The sequence below is a fragment of the Gossypium raimondii genome, chromosome 6 (assembly GCF_025698545.1).
Source record: "Gossypium raimondii isolate GPD5lz chromosome 6, ASM2569854v1, whole genome shotgun sequence".
Lineage (NCBI taxonomy): Eukaryota > Viridiplantae > Streptophyta > Magnoliopsida > Malvales > Malvaceae > Gossypium > Gossypium raimondii.
Genome location: NC_068570.1, coordinates 57,736,694 through 57,755,291, shown reverse-complemented (window position 1 = coordinate 57,755,291; position 18,598 = coordinate 57,736,694). Strand labels below are relative to the sequence as shown.

General features: G+C 35.2%; 2 protein-coding genes across 6 annotated transcripts; one reads left to right on the top strand and one right to left on the bottom strand.

Annotated features, from left to right (window-relative positions):
• Positions 1–7,415: 7,415 nt before the first annotated feature.
• On the top strand, positions 7,416–12,407 carry LOC105773548 (organic cation/carnitine transporter 7). 5 transcript variants are annotated; one of them, XM_052632606.1, is made up of 7 exons: positions 7,416–7,942; positions 8,541–8,818; positions 9,652–9,889; positions 10,020–10,548; positions 10,642–10,844; positions 10,932–11,492; positions 12,072–12,407. In XM_052632606.1, exons 2-6 carry the CDS (start codon positions 8,547–8,549, stop codon positions 11,178–11,180), a joined length of 1,491 nt encoding a protein of 496 aa, XP_052488566.1. In that variant the 5' UTR covers positions 7,416–7,942; positions 8,541–8,546; the 3' UTR covers positions 11,181–11,492; positions 12,072–12,407. The 5 variants fall into 5 exon arrangements, with proteins under 5 accessions (XP_052488566.1, XP_052488565.1, XP_052488567.1 ...); XM_052632605.1 differs by having other exon boundaries at positions 12,067–12,407; XM_052632607.1 differs by having other exon boundaries at positions 12,057–12,407.
• Positions 12,408–13,026: 619 nt separating this feature from the next.
• Positions 13,027–17,887, bottom strand: LOC105773556 (leucine-rich repeat receptor protein kinase HPCA1). The gene is made up of 18 exons (XM_012595551.2): positions 17,468–17,887; positions 17,197–17,317; positions 17,054–17,125; positions 16,895–16,969; positions 16,744–16,815; positions 16,506–16,667; positions 16,337–16,411; positions 16,176–16,247; positions 16,033–16,104; positions 15,873–15,941; positions 15,721–15,795; positions 15,454–15,525; positions 15,241–15,372; positions 14,523–15,160; positions 14,300–14,436; positions 14,001–14,220; positions 13,690–13,925; positions 13,027–13,622 (listed from the first exon to the last, which is right to left on the bottom strand). Exons 1-18 carry the CDS (start codon positions 17,574–17,576, stop codon positions 13,188–13,190), a joined length of 2,844 nt encoding a protein of 947 aa, XP_012451005.1. The 5' UTR covers positions 17,577–17,887; the 3' UTR covers positions 13,027–13,187.
• Positions 17,888–18,598: the final 711 nt, after the last annotated feature.

The window sequence follows — 18,598 nt, the reverse complement described above, 5'->3', positions numbered from 1 at the left end:
AAAATTATTTAATACCATTTAATATTTCATTTATTTGAATAATGATATTGAAACATGTAATGCCAAATTTATAGCATTGATTTCATCCTCCCCAAACTTAAAAGCATTACAAAAACAGATTAGATTAGGATAAATTAGATTAGTAGTCACTTAATTATTATTATTATTTTTTTGCCATTCAACTATGAAAAGTGATACAATGGTTTTCTACTTATTTAGTTTTGTCTTTTTGGTCATTAGTTGGCTAATGGTGGTGGCGTTTAAAATTGGCATAATAGTAACTTTACCCTTAATATTTATACATTGTGTCAATTAGCCTTAATTCTAAAAAATCTAATCCTCACCATTTACGCATTGTGTAATTAAGTCTTTTTTGCAATCTTGTGAACTTTTAACCTTAAAAGCTTAAAAAAACAAATGTTTTTCTTATACAAGTGAACAATTACAATGGGGAAAGAGTTTACAAACACAAAGATTGAATTTTGAACTTCATGTCAATCAGCTTGAAACTCACACAAGTTTATCGCTGAACCAATGACATGATTGACAAAATCTACTTTGTTGATTGTAGTTATTAGATTTAGTTTTGAAATTTATCTTGTCAGGCAGGTCATAAAATAATAATTGATGATTAACGTTATAATTAGTAATAATTTTCATGGCAACAATCTTTTATATGTATATTTGCATTTGCAATATTTGCCTAATACATCTGTTGAAACTATTTTTTGAACAAAACTGGGTGGATGATATTTGAAGAAAAAAATGGAATTTTGATTTTTAAAACATTGGGTTTAGTAATAAAATCCCTTGCTTCAGTTTCTAAATATATATACACACCAATCCAATCCCATTAATCATGGCATCAAACATCAACTTTACTATTATAAGAATTTACAGTGAATTTAATATTTTAATAAAATGTTAAAAGAAATAATAAAAGAATTAAAATTCTTCAAAAATAGAAAACCCCAATTTTTTTCAAAAAATTCGAAAAAATAAAAATAAAATAAAATATAGCAAGTATACTTTTATATATAAAAATTAGCTGTAGTTTGGAAAAAAAATTGGTTGGGGCGGACAAGCCTCCTATAAATAAGGGGATTAATTTGGTTGGACCAGAAAATTTTGCTTTAATTTGATTTTTTTAAAAGAAAAAAAACGTGCAATTTTCAGTAGGACCAGTGAGAGATAAATTGCAAAACATTTTGTAAATTTATATGAGGTGACCAAAAATGTCTCTTTTTTTCATTTAATTTTTGAAGAAAACGTGTAAACAGTAAAATGTGAATAAAAACATTAGACACAAAGGAAACCAGCTGGAACATCCACAATAACTACGTACCAACCATAAGTTGGGTCTCGTCTAAAATTTGTGAAAGTTTTGATAAAACATTAAGTTTATTTAAAATATATGTCGGATTCAAATTTAAATATTTAAGATTTGAATCCGGCTTAACCAAATTGGATTTAAATTTAAATATTTAAGATTTGAATCCGGCTTAACCAAATTTAGTTCGATCCATTTTTTATGTTTATAATATATTAACATGATGCTTGTGTCACGGGCCAAAGTGCAAAGCCCGTGACCATGCCACAAGAAGTGCCCCATGGAGGTCTATCGATTAGATGGGGAACATTTAGCCCACGAGAACTGGCCCGATTCAAAGAGCTATTGGACAAGCGTGTCAGATTGAAGCCTGGTTGGCCCGATAACGAAGACATGGCAACTTAGGCTAATTTTAGTAACTAATCTTAGAAGATAGAGAGAATCATATCTTGTAAAGATTAGATTAGATTTGATATGGCAAATCTTGTAAATCCCTAAAATCAAGGGATATAGTGAATCTCGTCCGTCGATGTAAATGTATCTTGACCGTCGGTTTAGGGGGAGTTCAACTATAAATAGAGAGCCTCCCCCTCATTTGTAATCATCCATTGTAAGGTGAATTCTTAAGAGTAATAGAATTCCTTGAGCATTTACTCAAACACTTTGTGTGCAATCTTTCTTTGGTTTTCTGTTGTTCTCTTGTAACTTCTTTTGGCACAATCGCTTCCGCTATACAAATTGGTGCCTTGGAGGAGTTCTAAGGAATCCTCACTTTTGGGCGTAAAGGCTGACTTAGGCGAGTTTGGAGCAAACGGATCGCTTAAGGCCGCACGGCTTATTGAGACGAAAGGTCTAGCCCGTGACAAGTAGTATCCGAGCAGGTTTTGAACCAAGTGATATTCGAGTTGGTTCGAAGGCACCGTTGGGATGTCAAAAGAAGTCGTTGGTCAGAGTGAGCCAATGGAGACCCGTGGGAGGGCTAGAAAAGCCAGTCGCTCGAGGGAAATGCTAACAGCTTTGGAGAACCGAGTGGTCAATCTGGAGGAATCCGTAGGGAATGTGAAAGAGACGCTTGAATTGGTCGAGGGACGCACGGATGGGTTTGACTCGATGGAAGAGCAACTCAGAGATTTTGTGTTGGATTCTCTCGATGCAAATAGGGAAAAGATAAGGGAATTACTCGAGTCCACTGAGGAAAAGCTGGCAGAGAGGGATGAAGCTCTCGAGGATATGGCGTTAGCCATGAAGAAAGAAATAGAGGAGCTCAAATGGGAGCTCGCGATCTACAAATCCGCTTTGAGTAATGGGATGTTGTCTTCAAGACCGAAGCAACAGGTAATGGATGTTCCAAAACCAGAGAAGTTTAAGGGTGCACGATCCGCAAGGGATGTGGACAACTTCTTGTGGGAAATAGAGCAATACTTCCGAGCGATGGGCATCGAGGATGATGCCATTAAGGTAAACACTGCTTCAATCTATTTTACTGATGTAGCTCTCTTGTGGTGGCGTCGTAGGTCCACGGATGAGAAACGTGGCGGGAACGCAATTGGGACTTAGGAGGAGTTCCAAAGAGAGTTGAAGAAGCAGTTTTACCCTTAGTATGCCGAGAAGGAGGCTCGGGCAAAGTTGCATCATCTCACGCAACAAGGAACTGTTCGGGAGTATGTGAGGGCATTTAGCGAGTTGATGCTTCAAATCTCCGACTTGAGCGAGAAAGAAGCTTTCTATTGGTTCGAGGATGGGTTAAAGTCGTGGGCAAAACATGAGTTGCTAGGCAATGAATCACCGAACTTACTGTAGCCATGGTCGAAGCAGAGTCCTTTGTCGAGCTTGGTCCAACAGAAGACAAGTTTGAGTCATCTAAGGCCAAAGTGCAAAGCCCATGACCATGCTACAAGAAGCGCCCCATGGAGGTCTATCGATTAGATGAGGAACATTTGGCCCACAAGAACTGGCCCGATTCAAAGAGCTATTGGAAAAGCGTGTTAGATTGAAGCCTAGTTGGCCCGATGATGAAGACATGGCAACTTAGGCTAATTTTAGTAACTAATCTTAGAAGATAGAGAGAATCATATCTTGTAAAGATTAGATTAGATTTGATATGGCAAATCTTGTAAATCCCTAAAATCAAGAGATATAGTGAATCTCGTCCGTCGATGTAAATGTATCTTGACCGTCGGTTTAGGGGGAGCTCAACTATAAATAGAGAGCCTCCCCCCCATTTGTAATCATCCATTGTAAGGTGAATTCTTAAGAGTAATAGAATTCTTTGAGCATTTACTCAAACACTTTGTGTGCATTCTTTCTTTGGTTTTCTGTTGTTCTCTTGTAACTTCTTTTGGCACAATCGCTTCCGCTATACAAATTGGTGCCTTGGAAGAGTTTTAAGGAATCCTCACTTTTGGGCGTAAAAGCTGACTTAGGCGAGTTTGGAGCAAACGGATCGCCTAAGGCCGCACGGTTTGCGAGACGAAAGGTCTAGCCCTGTGACACTTGCCCCGTCTTATATTCGCCCCAACATATGGTTCATAGCTTAGAGCGGTAATATAATAATAGTTAAAATGCTCAATGGAACCAATGAGGAAGGAAATAATTCAAGAGTTGATCATATTGGCAAGTGCAAATTAAGCACAATTACAAGGAGAAGCATGGCTAAGGGCGGAACATAAGAAGGGCTAGAGGTGGCCTTAACTCTCTCAAATTTTTTTTTGATAATTCTTATAAAACCTTAACTTTTTTTGAAAAATTTTAATTAAGCCTCCAAAAATTTCGAAAGTTTTAATTAGACAATCTTAAAACTTAGTATTGTTGGAAAAATACGACTGAAAAATAAATCAAGTATAAATAAAAGAAAGAATTACTGTGCCATGGAAGAACCACTACTTTAGAAGCAGATTCACCCCGAATGGTGTAATCGTGTAGTGGACGTTGCCCCCAATGTTAACACAGAATTTCAATATTCATACACCTGAATAAAGAAGGTGAAACACAATTGGTATTACTCTTCTCTGAGGAATAGGGAAATAAGATAAAAATAAAGCTTTAAAGCTGGTTGGAAAAATTTGGCTAGAAAAATCGCACTAGGTTCGATTCTCAATAAAAGTTGGAGGAGCCACAAACGGTTTCGTTTAAAATCTAATCTCCTAAACAAAATTTCCTCTAATGTAATTTTAGTAAGATGTCGAAGTTTTAGAGAAAAGAAAGATGAGATAATTGAGAAGAATAGGAGAAGCTTTGCTTGTAAAAAATGAGGAGAAATGACCTCCTATTTATAGGATTCTCAAAGAAACAAAGTGATCCAAAAAATTCAATAGTGATATTGCAATGATAAGTTTCCAACGATCATATCATAACAGTCAGAGTTTTGCATTACTAACAAATATCACGTACCACGTTACGAATTGTGCAAATAGTAATGAATCAGGTCTCTGTGTTTTTGATGTACCACCTCATGGTATTAGCAAGATGTTATTAGTAGATGCAATGTGTTTTGCTAAGGAGATGTATGCATTGCAATGAGTAGGGCCATTTAGTTGTTCTCCTTTATTCTACCATTGAAAAACATGGCATGTAAGGATAGATCATGAAAGATTTACATGTTTGCTAGCCAACACTTCACATTACTGTATTTTTCATTTTAATTCTTTAAAATTTAATCAACAAAGGAAGATGAAAAGAAATTAGGATTGTTTAATATTTTCTAAGAATTTTTTTTTCTTTTTAGTAATAAAGTAATTGTTGATTTAGCCAATATAATTGACATGTTCTGTCCCACTACTTGTTTACAATATTAGGAGTAAAAGATGGGAGTAACACAATTTAAATCCATGCCAAACAAGCGTCTTGGCAAAAGCTTTAATTACCACTCCATTCAAGTCAAGACAAAACATTTTTACCATTTAATAGTTATATATAATACATTATGAAAATTTATATAGTATAGACGGGCAGGGTAATAAATTACAATAATCGATCTATACATACTCTCCAAAGAAAAAGCCATCTACTTTTCAGAAAATAAATCACTTTATTCGAAGCAAATCAATTCGGAATCTATCACCTTTAATTTCGATCCAATTTGGTACTAAAATTGCAAACAGTATATCTATTACTCCAGCTTTTTTTTTCCTGTTAAAAAATTAGCTAAAAAGAGATGTTGAAAAAATTATAAAACAAATGAGAAAAAAATTCAAAATTATATATTTTTCCAAAAATTAAAATAAGGTAATTTTACTATTCATGAATTTAGAATGCCAAGTAATAATAAAATTTAGTGAATTTCATTTACTTTTCATAGGAGAGAATAAGTCTTAAATGTTGAATAAATAGAAAGACTAATTGCATTTTATCTTTGAAATTTCAAAGGAAAATTAAGATTGACCTTGTGGTCCATGAATAAAACAACTAATTGCAGACACGGTACAAAGAGTCATTTAAGTATCAATGTTAACTTCTTTTGGTGTTTAATTCGTGTTTTAAGTTGACTTGATGAATGTTTATAATTAATTAATAATGTTAGCAGTTAATTTTCATTAAATCAACTCTAAAACCCAAGTAAACACTATAAAATTAACATCATTACTTTTGGGTGTCAAAACATATAATTTTATCAAATACGGATACAAGATTGGACAAAAATAACATAAGTACCACATTAGAGAAAAATGTTAAACTCGGGTACTAAATGATATATTAAGCCAAATAATTATATAAATTAATTTATTTAAACCATCGTGTGGCTTTTTTTTAATTTCTTTTATATATTTGAAATATTATATCTTCTTTGACTAAAATTTTAAATAATTTACTGAATTTTTCTTTTTCTAATTTTTCACTTATTTTGAATTTCTTCTTTTTGATTTTTATGCACTTTTTTTTATAAAAATACCTTAATTTAAATTTTATTTTTAATAATATTTGAGAAGTTTTATAGTTTTTTATCTATTTAAAATAAACTTTTTATCTCATTAAGAGTTTTTTTAAAATTTATTTTAATATTTTTCTTTAGTAGAATTATATCTAAACTACATTTTAGTATGTTGTTTTAATTAATATTATTACTAAAATAATTTTATTTTTTAGTTTAATCATTATATTAATAATATTTGATCGTATTTTCTGAAAAATATTAAAGTAAAAAAATTATATGTTTAAGATTATATCGGTATCCACATTCTCTTGTTACATCCTAGAATATGAGTAGTAAAATCCTCTGTAACCCTACCACCAATACTCCATAGAATGGTCAAAGCTACATCTTCTTACACCCTAGTAAGATTTTTCACGATCCTACCGCCGACCTTACATAGTAAGACATCTTTTCAAGGGGATCCATATTAAGTTCATGGTCTATATAAGTCATCTCTACCACCAAAAAGACTCTAAGATACAAACTATACATAGATACTTGCTTGGCTTACCACATGAATCTTTTTCTATTTCCAACCTCACATATTTTGTACATGACACATTGCTTTATGGAATGTGCAGTAACCACCTTGCCAAGTCAACTATCTAAATTAGGGAAAGGCCCGATGATGCCTCGCCAATAAGAAACACTTTTTGACGTAAGTCAAGTGGACTATTGCAAAGTCCCATCAAGATTTATTCAGAAACTGCTCTTGTCACACCCTAACACACATACAATGAAGTCATCTTCAACTCTACCACCAACACTTCATATATAGTATAATTAAATCACATAATACTATCAACTTAACATATATAATTTTATCGAAACTCTTAAACTAAGAGATATTAAGAACTTAATACAATACCAACCGAACTAAACTCACTAAAAAAACCTAAAAAATATACAAAGGTATATGGTATATATTATATATACACATGTAAGACAATGAGAAATAAGATGGATCACATCTTGATTTCATTTGACTGGGCTTTAAACCTACGGCATCATTCGTGGCTTAATTGTGCTTTATAAATATTAAACCTTTTTTTAATTGGTTCAAGGAAAATGACCTAGAAAGAGACCATATTATACCCAAAGTCAAACAGATCTAAGATCTATGCAAACTTATTCCTTAATCTATCTGTTTGGTAAAAGGGAAAAAAAATCCATCTTTATTTTCATCTATTACGATATTTTCTAATCTAAGGCATTCAATTAAAAAAAGGCAAAATATTAAAGGAGAAGTACAAACAAAGTAAACAAGGCTCCTACAAAAAAGGGTCCAACAGAACAAATCCAGAAGTTCCTTCCATTTCTTTTGATTTCAAATTTGATGGGAGGAGGAGGAGGAAGAAGAACCAGAGGCTAAGGTTAGCGGTGGGGGAAATTTCCTAACTCTAGAGTGGCTGTTGAATAAGTCAAACCCCTCCTTTCAAATTAAATAAAGAAAAAAAAAGACCAACCAAGAACACCCAAATCTTCATTGGCACAAATGCATTCTTCCTATTTTTCATCTTTAATTTATTTCGCTTAAAGTCAACCCCTTTTATTTTTGTTTCTTCGATTCTTCATTTGATTTTTTTTTTTACACAAAAAGAAGATTTTTTTTTTCGGTTTCATCTCAACATTCATACGAAGACGGAGAAGACGAAGAAGAAAAAGAACATTCCCATTCTGTTTTTTGGTCAAGCTTCAATCAGGTTCCTTTTCTTTTTCTTTTTTTGTGTTTCAAATTCTGGGTTTTTCTTGTTTTTGTGATTTCTTTTTTGTTTATATTTTGTTATTGACCCTGAAATCTAGTCAAGACTTTTTTTTCAGACGATTTGCGTATCGCATTGTCGTTTTTCTGGTAATTAATTAATTGATTATTGTTCAAAGATAATTCCTTTTTGGTATATTCTTGTGTGTGGGATTCAAAATCTGATGGGATTCAGATCTATATTCCTAGTAACTTGGTGTGTGTTATGCATACATTTGTGTTTTCATTAATGGATGAACATTAATGTTCATCTATGTTTGGGATTTAGGGTCTGGATAGTTTTTTTGGTGTAAAATGATAAAATTTGGCGAAGAAACTAGATTTTAGGTGATTTAATATGGTTATATACAAGATGGATATGGGGTATGAGTGTCGGTGGTATATAACTTCATGTTATAGATCTGTTTGTGAATATATCTTTATGTTTTAGATCTGTTAATGGATATAATTTTCATGATATAGATCTGAAAAATATTTGTTGAATTTGCTTGTTATGTTATTTAACAAGCTTACTTTCATATGTTATTTGCTTTTATCAGTGTTTAATGGGAGAAGATGGAACACCCACCTTTACTGTGGATGATGCCCTTTTGCACATGGGGTTTGGAAAGTTCCAAATTCTCGTGCTTGCTTATGCCGGAATGGGGTGGGTTTCGGAAGCTATGGAAATGATGTTACTCTCATTTATAGGACCAGCAGTTCAATCTTTATGGGGTCTTACTTCTCATCAAGAGAGCTTAATAACCAGTGTGGTTTTTGTTGGAATGCTTGTTGGTGCCTATTCTTGGGGTGTAGTCTCAGATAAATATGGAAGAAGGTGAGAAATTTTTGTCGAATTCACAGTTTTATTCTTTTCAATCCCTGTTTTGATGATTTGTGTTTTCTTTAGATGAATATGCCTCAATATTGGTACCTCGCTTTACCCCCAATGCAACACAATTATAGGTGCTTGGCATATAATGTGTTGAGGGTGAGTATCCACTTTGGAGTGTCTCACTCCCTCAATGATGGAGGTATTGTTCTTGGGGTATCTATGCTTGGTTTCAGTCCTGGGTTTTTGTCTCCCTATTTTGAGGAGAGCCCAAAGGGGTTCACGGAGTTTTGGCGGGAGCGCCGAGGTCCATCAAGAAAATATTTTTATCATTTTGGCCTTGGTGGGGTTAGAACCCAAGCCCTTAAAGGGTCTTAGTGGGTAAGAACACTACCACTTGGGCTAGGGTTTGAACCCCACCAAGGCCAAAATGATCAAACATTTCCTTGGTGGACCTTGATGCTCCTGCTGAAACTTCGTGAATCCCTTCTCTCCAAGGAGTAGAGAGACAAAAGCCCGAGGCTAAAATCGAGCATAGATACCTCTGGAACAATAACTCCACCGTTAAGGGAGTGAGACACACCAAAGCAAATACTCGCCCTCAACATAATGCATAAAGAAAAGTCGATGAGTTAGTTCACTTGATGTGCTTTGATAACAAGACTAAGCTACAAATATCTCGTCCACTCATGGAAAGAGGCCTTGCTCTTGCACTTTAGTACCTTTTTCTTTATGCAAAACTGATTGTTTTTAACCTTTTTAATGGAAGTAAAAGTGACTTTGATGGTCCTCTGTGTTGCTTATTCTTCTGACCTATAATATCTGTTTATTTCTTTCAGGAAAGGGTTCCTCATCACTGCAATAGTTACTTCGGGAGCTGGCTTTTTGAGTGCCTTGTCTCCAAATTATATTTCATTGATTATTCTTCGTTGTTTGGTTGGTCTCGGTTTGGGAGGTGGCCCTGTTCTTTGCTCCTGGTTTCTAGAGTTTATTCCTGCCCCAAGCCGAGGAACTTGGATGGTTGTTTTCCAAGCATTCTGGACTTTTGGGACGATTTTTGAAGCCTCACTTGCATGGGTATGAATATAATATTGTTTGTCTCACCCTTAGATTATACCAGTTATTATTACATCAAAGAACTAAATGCATATTCCAATATCATGTTAATTTTTTCCCCCTTGTCGACATTATTTTTTCATTCTTTCAGTTTGTGATGCCACGGTTGGGATGGAGATGGCTACTTGCTCTATCTTCTATCCCTTCATCGATTCTCCTTCTATTCTATGTATTCGCACCTGAATCACCCCGATATCTATGCTTGGAAGGTAGAAAAGAAGAAGCGCTTGTTGTTTTGGAGAAAATAGCTAGAATAAATGGAGCAAAATTGCCTACTGGAGTTCTTGTTTCCGAGAATGAAATTGAGTTAGTTGGAAAAAGTACTCCAACAGAAGATACACTGTTGCTTCAAGCAGAAGATAACGGATACGAAGCTCCTAAGGAAATGAATCCTAAAGCCGGAGGCATCTCAACGCTGTTACAACTTCTTTCTCCAGAATTAGTTCGGTCGACCACACTCTTATGGATGGTATTCTTCGGAAATGCATTTTCGTATTATGGCCTTGTATTACTCACAACGGAATTGCACAATGGACGTAATACATGCCGTCCGGAAGAATTGCAAACAGTAAAATACGAGGGCGTTAGCTACAAAGATGTTTTCATTACTACTTTTGCTGGTATGCAATTATTTATTCTACTTATAATAGTTTATTTCTGATGCTCATGGAAGGCACCTTTCTAACATCTAGCTTCGGTTTGTTTCCCTCTAGAGTTCCCCGGCCTCCTGATATCTGCTTTCACTGTCGATCGATTTGGTCGTAAGTTCTCAATGTCAGCTATGTTCTTCCTGTGTTGCATTTTCCTGTTTCCTTTGGTAGTCCATCAGCCTCAGGGTCTTACAACCGGCCTCCTCTTTGGTGCTCGAATATGCATCACTGCCAGCTTCACGGTTATGTATATATACGCGCCAGAGGTAATGCATATTGATGTTACTGTTCTTTCTTGTTGATTCCAGTTAACTTACGTGTGGAGTAACAATTTTTTTGTTTTTAAATTGTAGATATATCCAACATCCGTTAGATCAACCGGTGTTGGAATTGCGAGCTCAATGGGAAGAATTGGTGGGATGGTATGTCCGCTCGTGGCGGTAGGTTTAGTGCATGGATGTCATCAAACTGCCGCCATTATGTTGTTCGAGGTTATAATTTTTGTAGCAGGGATATGTGTACTTCTGTTCCCAGTAGAGACCATGGGTCGGGATTTGAGTGATAGCATTTCCAGTTCAAAACAAACGAGTGGGTCGATTTAAAATAGTGAGGGCTTTCCCTCTTTCTGTATAACAGTTGTTTTATTACCCAAAAAAAAAAAAAAAAAAAAAATAAAGAAGTACTTGGACTTCCATATCAAAATAGCTTTTCTAAATATTTTCTCCCTGCAAACATATTTTTCGTTACATTTTCGAGAATTCAGTAGCTTTTATGGTTTAGTATCGGGGGTGGGGGAACCTTTATGACGTCTTCCTCTTTTGATGGCATCCATGTCGGGAAAAGAAAGCAGTTTACAATGGCAGCATTAGGATTTCATTTTGGTGGAAGCTAGAAGATAAAGTCAGACCGTGCCGGTAAGTTACATCTTCATCACTTGAATTCTTTATTGCCTGCTCTTTAGCACTTGAATCTCTGCCATGCCTGCATGTTCGATGATTCGTATTCATCGTAAAACTTCATTTTTACTATTGTTTCGAGGTTCGGGTTTTGATTGATTATCGAATGGTTCTTATTTTTTCTTCAGTTGCTTTCATAGTTTAGCATAAAAGTGTGATTTTTGTTTCCTATTAGGAGTCAGATTGCATTTTACTTCTTTACTCAAAAAATAACAAATCAATCCATGTACGTTAGATTAAAGAGTAAATCGGTCCTTTCAAGTACAAAATTCATGTTGTATCTCATTCTGACATACAATGATAAATTTTTAACAGTAGAAATGAATGTAATTTTTAATAGAAGGTCCCGATTTGCTTTTTGATTTAATGTATAAGGACTAATTTGTTAATTTTTTGAGTGAAAGGAGTAAAATGTAATCTACCTTCTATGTATTTTTTTTTTTATAGTTTTTAAGGCTACTATTCCATGCATGAAGGATTTTAACCCCTGACATTGGATAGCCATGTTTTTTTAAAGCAAAGCAACTTGCAGTGCAGACCAACCAGTTTCAGAGCAGACATGAATCGTTGCTGGGGCAGGGTGCTTCATCACTTCCAGAGGTCGTAGAAATTGTCACTTTAAGACAAAACATGAATATTCATCATTGCTGCCATAGGATTTTGGTAGGAAAAAAGGGAGAAAATATTAGGATTTTATATAAATATATATATATATACACCTTATACGAGGAGAAATTCAGTTACACTAGTGGAAAATATTTTAATTTTATATTCTTTTGGATTTAATATTTTAACCATTGGATTTAGTGATATATTTGTATTCATTATGTATGTAAAATTTTAAATTTAAATTAATTTAATATCTTTATCGTATGAACCGAAATATTATAATTTTTAATATATTTAATGGTTAGAAAGTAATTTATATTAAATAAATAGTTAAATATTTTCTAATTTGCACAAAATTCACCTTAAACCCTTCGAATCAGGCCTCCAACTTTTGGATTGAATACATACGAAGGATAGATAAATCGTATCTTTTGAGTTTATGATTCTCCTTACATTGGAGTTTAATATATATTTTTGTTCAAGTTAGGGTTTGAGCTAGGCAAATGTTCTTTGAAATTTTTTTTGTCCAAATTAGGCTTTAAACGTGATCATTCCTTTTTATATTAGGGTTTGAACTAGATAATTGTTCCCACATTGAGGTTTGAATTCTTTTTGTTCAAGTTAGTCCTTGAACTTGCAATTGTTCCTATATTAAGACTTGAATTTGGCAATTGTTCCTACATTGGGGTTGAGAAGGAAAATATTAGGGACTAACTTGGATAAAAGAAATTTCAAGTCTCAATGTAGGAACAGTTGTCAAGTTCAGAACCTAATTTGGATAAAAAAAAGTTTAAGCTTCAATGTGAGAATTATCAAGCTCAAGCATTTAGCCTTAAAACAATCCGAGAATATAAACTGTATTCTAAATAATGAAAGAAGCAAATTGTAATCAAATTTTATATTACAATTTTATCATATAGTATGCAACAAAATAAATATAAAAGATCCCACAACCAACTCAAGCACCTCTCATTGCTCCTAGAAAGCAAATCAAACTAGTAATAGAAATGACACTCAACCGGTTCAACCCAAATTAAATTGGGTTCAAATTTTACTACCGTACGGATGATGAGGAGTTCCCTTATTTGCATCTTCATAGGTAGCCGAACTCGAAGCTGATTCCGCATTCGGATTCAAACCGGCTACCTGCATAATGTTTTCAATCTCTTTCACTACTTCACCCATTGTAGGCCTATCAGTTCTTGCATCTTCAACACATCTCATTGCTAAATCTACAAAGTTTTCCAACCCATGGGGTATTGTATCTGTATCTAAACCAATGGTTGGATCAAGAATCTCTTGGAGATTATATAAACTTCTCGATTTATCCATCGATGTCGCCACTTCTCTTACGATATATTTCCCGTGCTCTATCGGTTTTCTAGCCGTTACTATCTCTAACATCACTACTCCAAAGCTATAAACATCGCTTTTTTCGGTCAATTGTTGGGTCATATAATATTCAGGATCCAGATAACCCTACAACAGTAAATACCATTAGCATTATGTAAAACCGGTCATTAAAACAAAATCTAAACAGACTCACCATTGTACCCTTCACTTGAGTCGTAACATGACCTTTTTCGCTATCACCCATTGGTTTCGAGAGCCCGAAATCAGCAACTTTAGCATTTAAGCGTTCGTCTAATAAGATGTTCGTGGACTTGACATCTCTATGAATAACCGGAGGGTTCGCGAGCTCGTGAAGATATGCAAGACCTCGAGCTGCACCGAGTGCTACTTTTAGTCGCCGGGCCCAATCCAGTCGGATTCCCGACTTCCCTGTTCCGAATAAGCATTATTAGTATTAATTCATTTCTTAGTAACATATGGTCATTACTAGATGAAGGGTGGTACCTGATAGACTATCACCAAGAGAACCATTGGCAACATACTCATATACTAGTATTTGTTCACCTCGTTCGAAGCAAAATCCGAGTAGGCTGACGACGTTTTTATGATGAACTCTCGATAGAAGCTCGATCTCTGTTTTGAATTCGAGCCCACCTTGCATAGAACCTTGTTGAGCTCGTTTGATGGCAACGAGTTCCCCGGTCGGTAAAGTTCCTCTATAAACCTGTAAGTTCATAAACATAAAACCAACATGAATACATGGAGCATTAGACCATCAAAAGAGAATGAGAGCCAAACTTAACCTTTCCGTAACCGCCTGATCCGATATCGCAGGCATCGGAAAAATTATTCGTGTATTTCTTAAGTTCATCGAAAGGGAAACATCTTGCTCCTTTCAACTGAGGACTATCACCAAAGCTCTTCTTAGAATCCCAGCTTGCTGTGTTATTTTACAGAAGAGAATCAGTCATAAAGCCGAGATAGCTGACTGAAAAAAGAGCTAAGTAAACGAAATATTTATCGTACCGAACGGATTACTGTTTTTGTTTGCTCTTTCGGCTCTCATCTTTTGACGATAAGCGTAAATCCCAGCGAGCATTAACAGTAGGAAAAACACCAAAGCACCAACTCCCGCTCCGATTTTGATAGCAGTGCTTGAATTCTTCGATTTTCGAGTATCATCGAGAAAGTGTTCGTATTTGTCACCACTAAAGACATAAGGTCCAAAGAACTCTTTCGGAGGCTTGAAAGTTTGGTTGCTAAATGCAAATGCAAGCATTGAAATTCCACTTCTATTGAAACTATCTGCTCCATATGGAAACACACTAAGGTCCAAAAGCAGATATTGAAACTGATCCTTCCTCGGATCACTTAACGAAACGGTTTCCACTGGAAGTTGATGTGTCTGGAAGAACTTCATCAAAGCTTGCTCAAGAGAAAGATACGGAGCTGTGTTGCCTATCTCCGCGAAGGTATAGCCTCTAAACAGTAGTGTTCCGGTATATGGATATGCACATGTACATGTTGGGCTCGTGATTTGACTCGAACGACACGAACCCGATACACAGTTCTTTTGAGGTGTTGAATACAAGGACTTTCGTGAAGGTAGTTGGCAATACTTGTCGGTTTTTCCAGTCTCCATACATACCGGGTTATCTACAAGTCTGCAAAAACCAGTAGGAACGAAACTTAGTAACTTTAACAAGCATTAATGATTTTAAACACCAAGTCTGGCTTAGCTTACACTATTTCAAAATTGTATCCGGCATCATTGAATTCCGAAATCTTATTGTTCCGCAAATCTACGAGTTGTAGTTGGTTGGTAAAACTCGTGCCGATTACCAATGTACCATTAATTTGGTTTCTTTCTAGTTCCCTGTCAACAAATATAACAGCAATAAGGTGAACAAAAGACCAACCATGTAACACATTTATATAAAGGTCAAGCCATACTCACACAGCCTGCAAATGTGGAAGCCCAAAGAACGTGGTCGGAACTTGACCTTGAAGTTTAATACTTCCCATCATTCTGCCATAGAAACGAATAGATCATTAGACGGTACTTATCCCGAGATGTCCATGTCAAGAATTGCTTATATAAACGGTAAACGAGACTGTTTTTCAGTTCATATCGTATCAACGAGGCTATATAAGCTGCCATCATGGTGCATGGTCCTGAACTAAATCAAATGCTCGAAAAATCTGATGGTAAAGAGGGAAATACATTATTGTTAGCGATGTCAAGGACTCGAGCCACGAAGGAAAATCCGATGGAATGAAAGTATTATTGCTCAAATGTCTGCACAATCATGTAAACAGAAAGATGATGACGGTGAGTAGGCAAATGACAGTATATATTTTGAGTTAGTTACTTACAAGGTGCTTAAACTGGTCATGCCTGTAAGGTTAGGCAAAGGACCAGACAGCTTATTATTGGACAAAAACCTGAAAATCAACACCAAATGCGCTTAACTAAAAGATGATAATAGTTCTGTTTTCGTCGTAGATAAACAAGTGCATACGTCGTATAGCTTACAGCTCATGAACATTTGTAAGGTTGTTGAGATTCAATGGAAGACTCCCGCTTAGTGAATTGTTATCAAAGCGTCTGTTGCCATCATAATACATTAGACCGAAAATATGAACACAAATTCACTCCAGTACTTTCAAGATACTCACACTACTTCCAGAGTTTGCACAAGTCCAAGGGTCGAAGGAAGAGGTCCGGAGAGTTTGTTGCTTTCGAATAGCCTGTAAGACGAAAACGAAATGTTAGAACACAAGTTTCATGCTGTTATGTCTTGAACTTTTCATCACACGAAAAACCGAATGCAACTTACACATGTATCAGTTCCATATCTGAACTGAAAAGTTTAGATGGGATAGTCCCAGAGAGTTTATTCTTCCCGAAATGGCTGTAGATTACAAAGAACAACATCGTTAGGATACGGAAAATAGAACAACCATGGCAAGAAAAAGTACATAAAACTACACGGAAATTTGGCATACAAGTGTTTGGTATGAATCAACAAGTCAAGCCCTGGTGTTGATCCATTCGAAACTGGAATTGGTCCTTCAAGTTGGTTGTCAGCCATGTCTAACCAATAAAGATTCGATAAATTACCGATGGTCGGTGGAATATGTCCGGTGAAGCCATTAGTATTTAGTGATCTGCAGACAATATAAGCCAACATGAAACTATCTATGATTGTATTGGCCAAAAGAGGTAATAAGGACAAATTCTTACAAGAATCTCAACTGTGGCAGTGATCCTATTGTGTAGGGAATTTGACCAATGAAACCACAACCAACCAAGATTCTGCCAAACATAAAGAAAAAAGGGGTCATTTACTCATTTATGTTAGGTGATGCTTTGGTTACAAAATAGAACTTCTTACAAGTTTTTTAGCTTCTTTAAATTTCCTATCGATCCCGGAAGAGGTCCGGTGAGTTCGCGGTTAAAAGATAAATCCCTGAAAGACAAAAAATGAAGCTAATATCAAAGATGTTTGTATTAAGCCCTGGAAACAAGTTGCACATGCAAAAAAAGGACTTACAATTGCTGCAATTCGGATAACATCGCGATGTCTCCCGATAACTCTCCAACCAAGTTCATGTTAGGTAATGTTCTGAAACAGAAACAAAACAACATTAGATAAAATCCCGAACTCAAAACAACATGAACGAAACAACGACTTACATCGAGGTCACACGAGAACCAGTACATTCGATTCCAACCCAACTATCACCACAAGGGTCTGCTTCTGTCCAAGTAGGAGGTAAATTTTGCCACTCATCCGTGAGAGATCTTAGAGCAGCATCTGTAAGAATTGGACAAAACAGGTTCCCTTATTCAGACACCAATGCTAAATTCTATATGACAGACAGTGCAATCTTCAAGTTCATGTCATTTTTGCAGTAAATTAGCATGCATATACATATATACATGATCAAAGAACAACAGAACTTACAATCCCTGCCATCAGTAGTAGCTGTTGTGATATAGATTTGAACTGAAAAAGCTAGCAAAAGCACCCAAATGGTTGAACCCATTTGTGAGATTAACCAAAAGGATTCCATAGTTGAGAGTTGAAGAACTTAAAAATATTTGGATTTTCTTTCTAATTTAGCATCAAACAACAAAACACATTTGACATGACATTAACCTGTTCTGTTTGCTGTTACTAGTTATGAACAAAAGAGAACAAAGTCTGGGTATTTCAGATGCATAAAAAAAAGGGGTATAAAATGGTAGTTTGAGTGGATCAACAAATTGAAATTTGCTCTAAAAAACACAAACATTAGCCATGGACACCCAAGTTTTGGCTTTTTTTGTGTTTCCCAATTATTTAGCTGATGTCAAAGTCAACGATCTTAAAGTTCGGATGGTTGAAAATAATAAAAATCCTGCTAAATCATTCTTTTTAATGGGACTAAAACATTAATTTTTTAATATAAAATAGATACGAATTATCATACAGATTATCATATTTAAAACTCTAATGTTTAAATTAATATTTCCATTAAAGAAAAAACAACATTTAAAAATATCAACTTAAAAAATCCTTTAAATACATATTCAGGGTCGGATATATATCTTTATCTAATCTAAACACTAACACCTAAATTTAGTTGTCAGTGATAAATAAATGGAGCCAGGCCAACTAGCCAGCCTTCCAAGTGGTCACACGAACATGGCCCCAAGCATTAAAGTATAATAAATAACTTGCAAGGCAATAAGTGAGAGATAGGTGGGTTTTTGTTGAAATAATTGAAAGTTTGAAGAGTTGTGTAATTAGAATTGTTCATGGGTCGGACCACTCGGCCCAGCCTGAAGGTCCACCCGAAATGTGAGAGGGTTTGAACAAAAATATAGGCTCAAAAAATGGACTTGGACAAAAATGGCATAAATTTGATTTTGGGCAGGAACTTCAATTGACCAAGGGATTGCTTACGTTCTGATGCTTGTGGCACTGGTGCTTACATACCTTATCCACCCTCTAGTCTTTTAAATTATATTATTCATTTTGGTAACAGAGTACTAAGTGGATAAATCTATCAAGTTCCTTTTTTTTTCCCTTTCTTTTTGGGTGATGGATGTA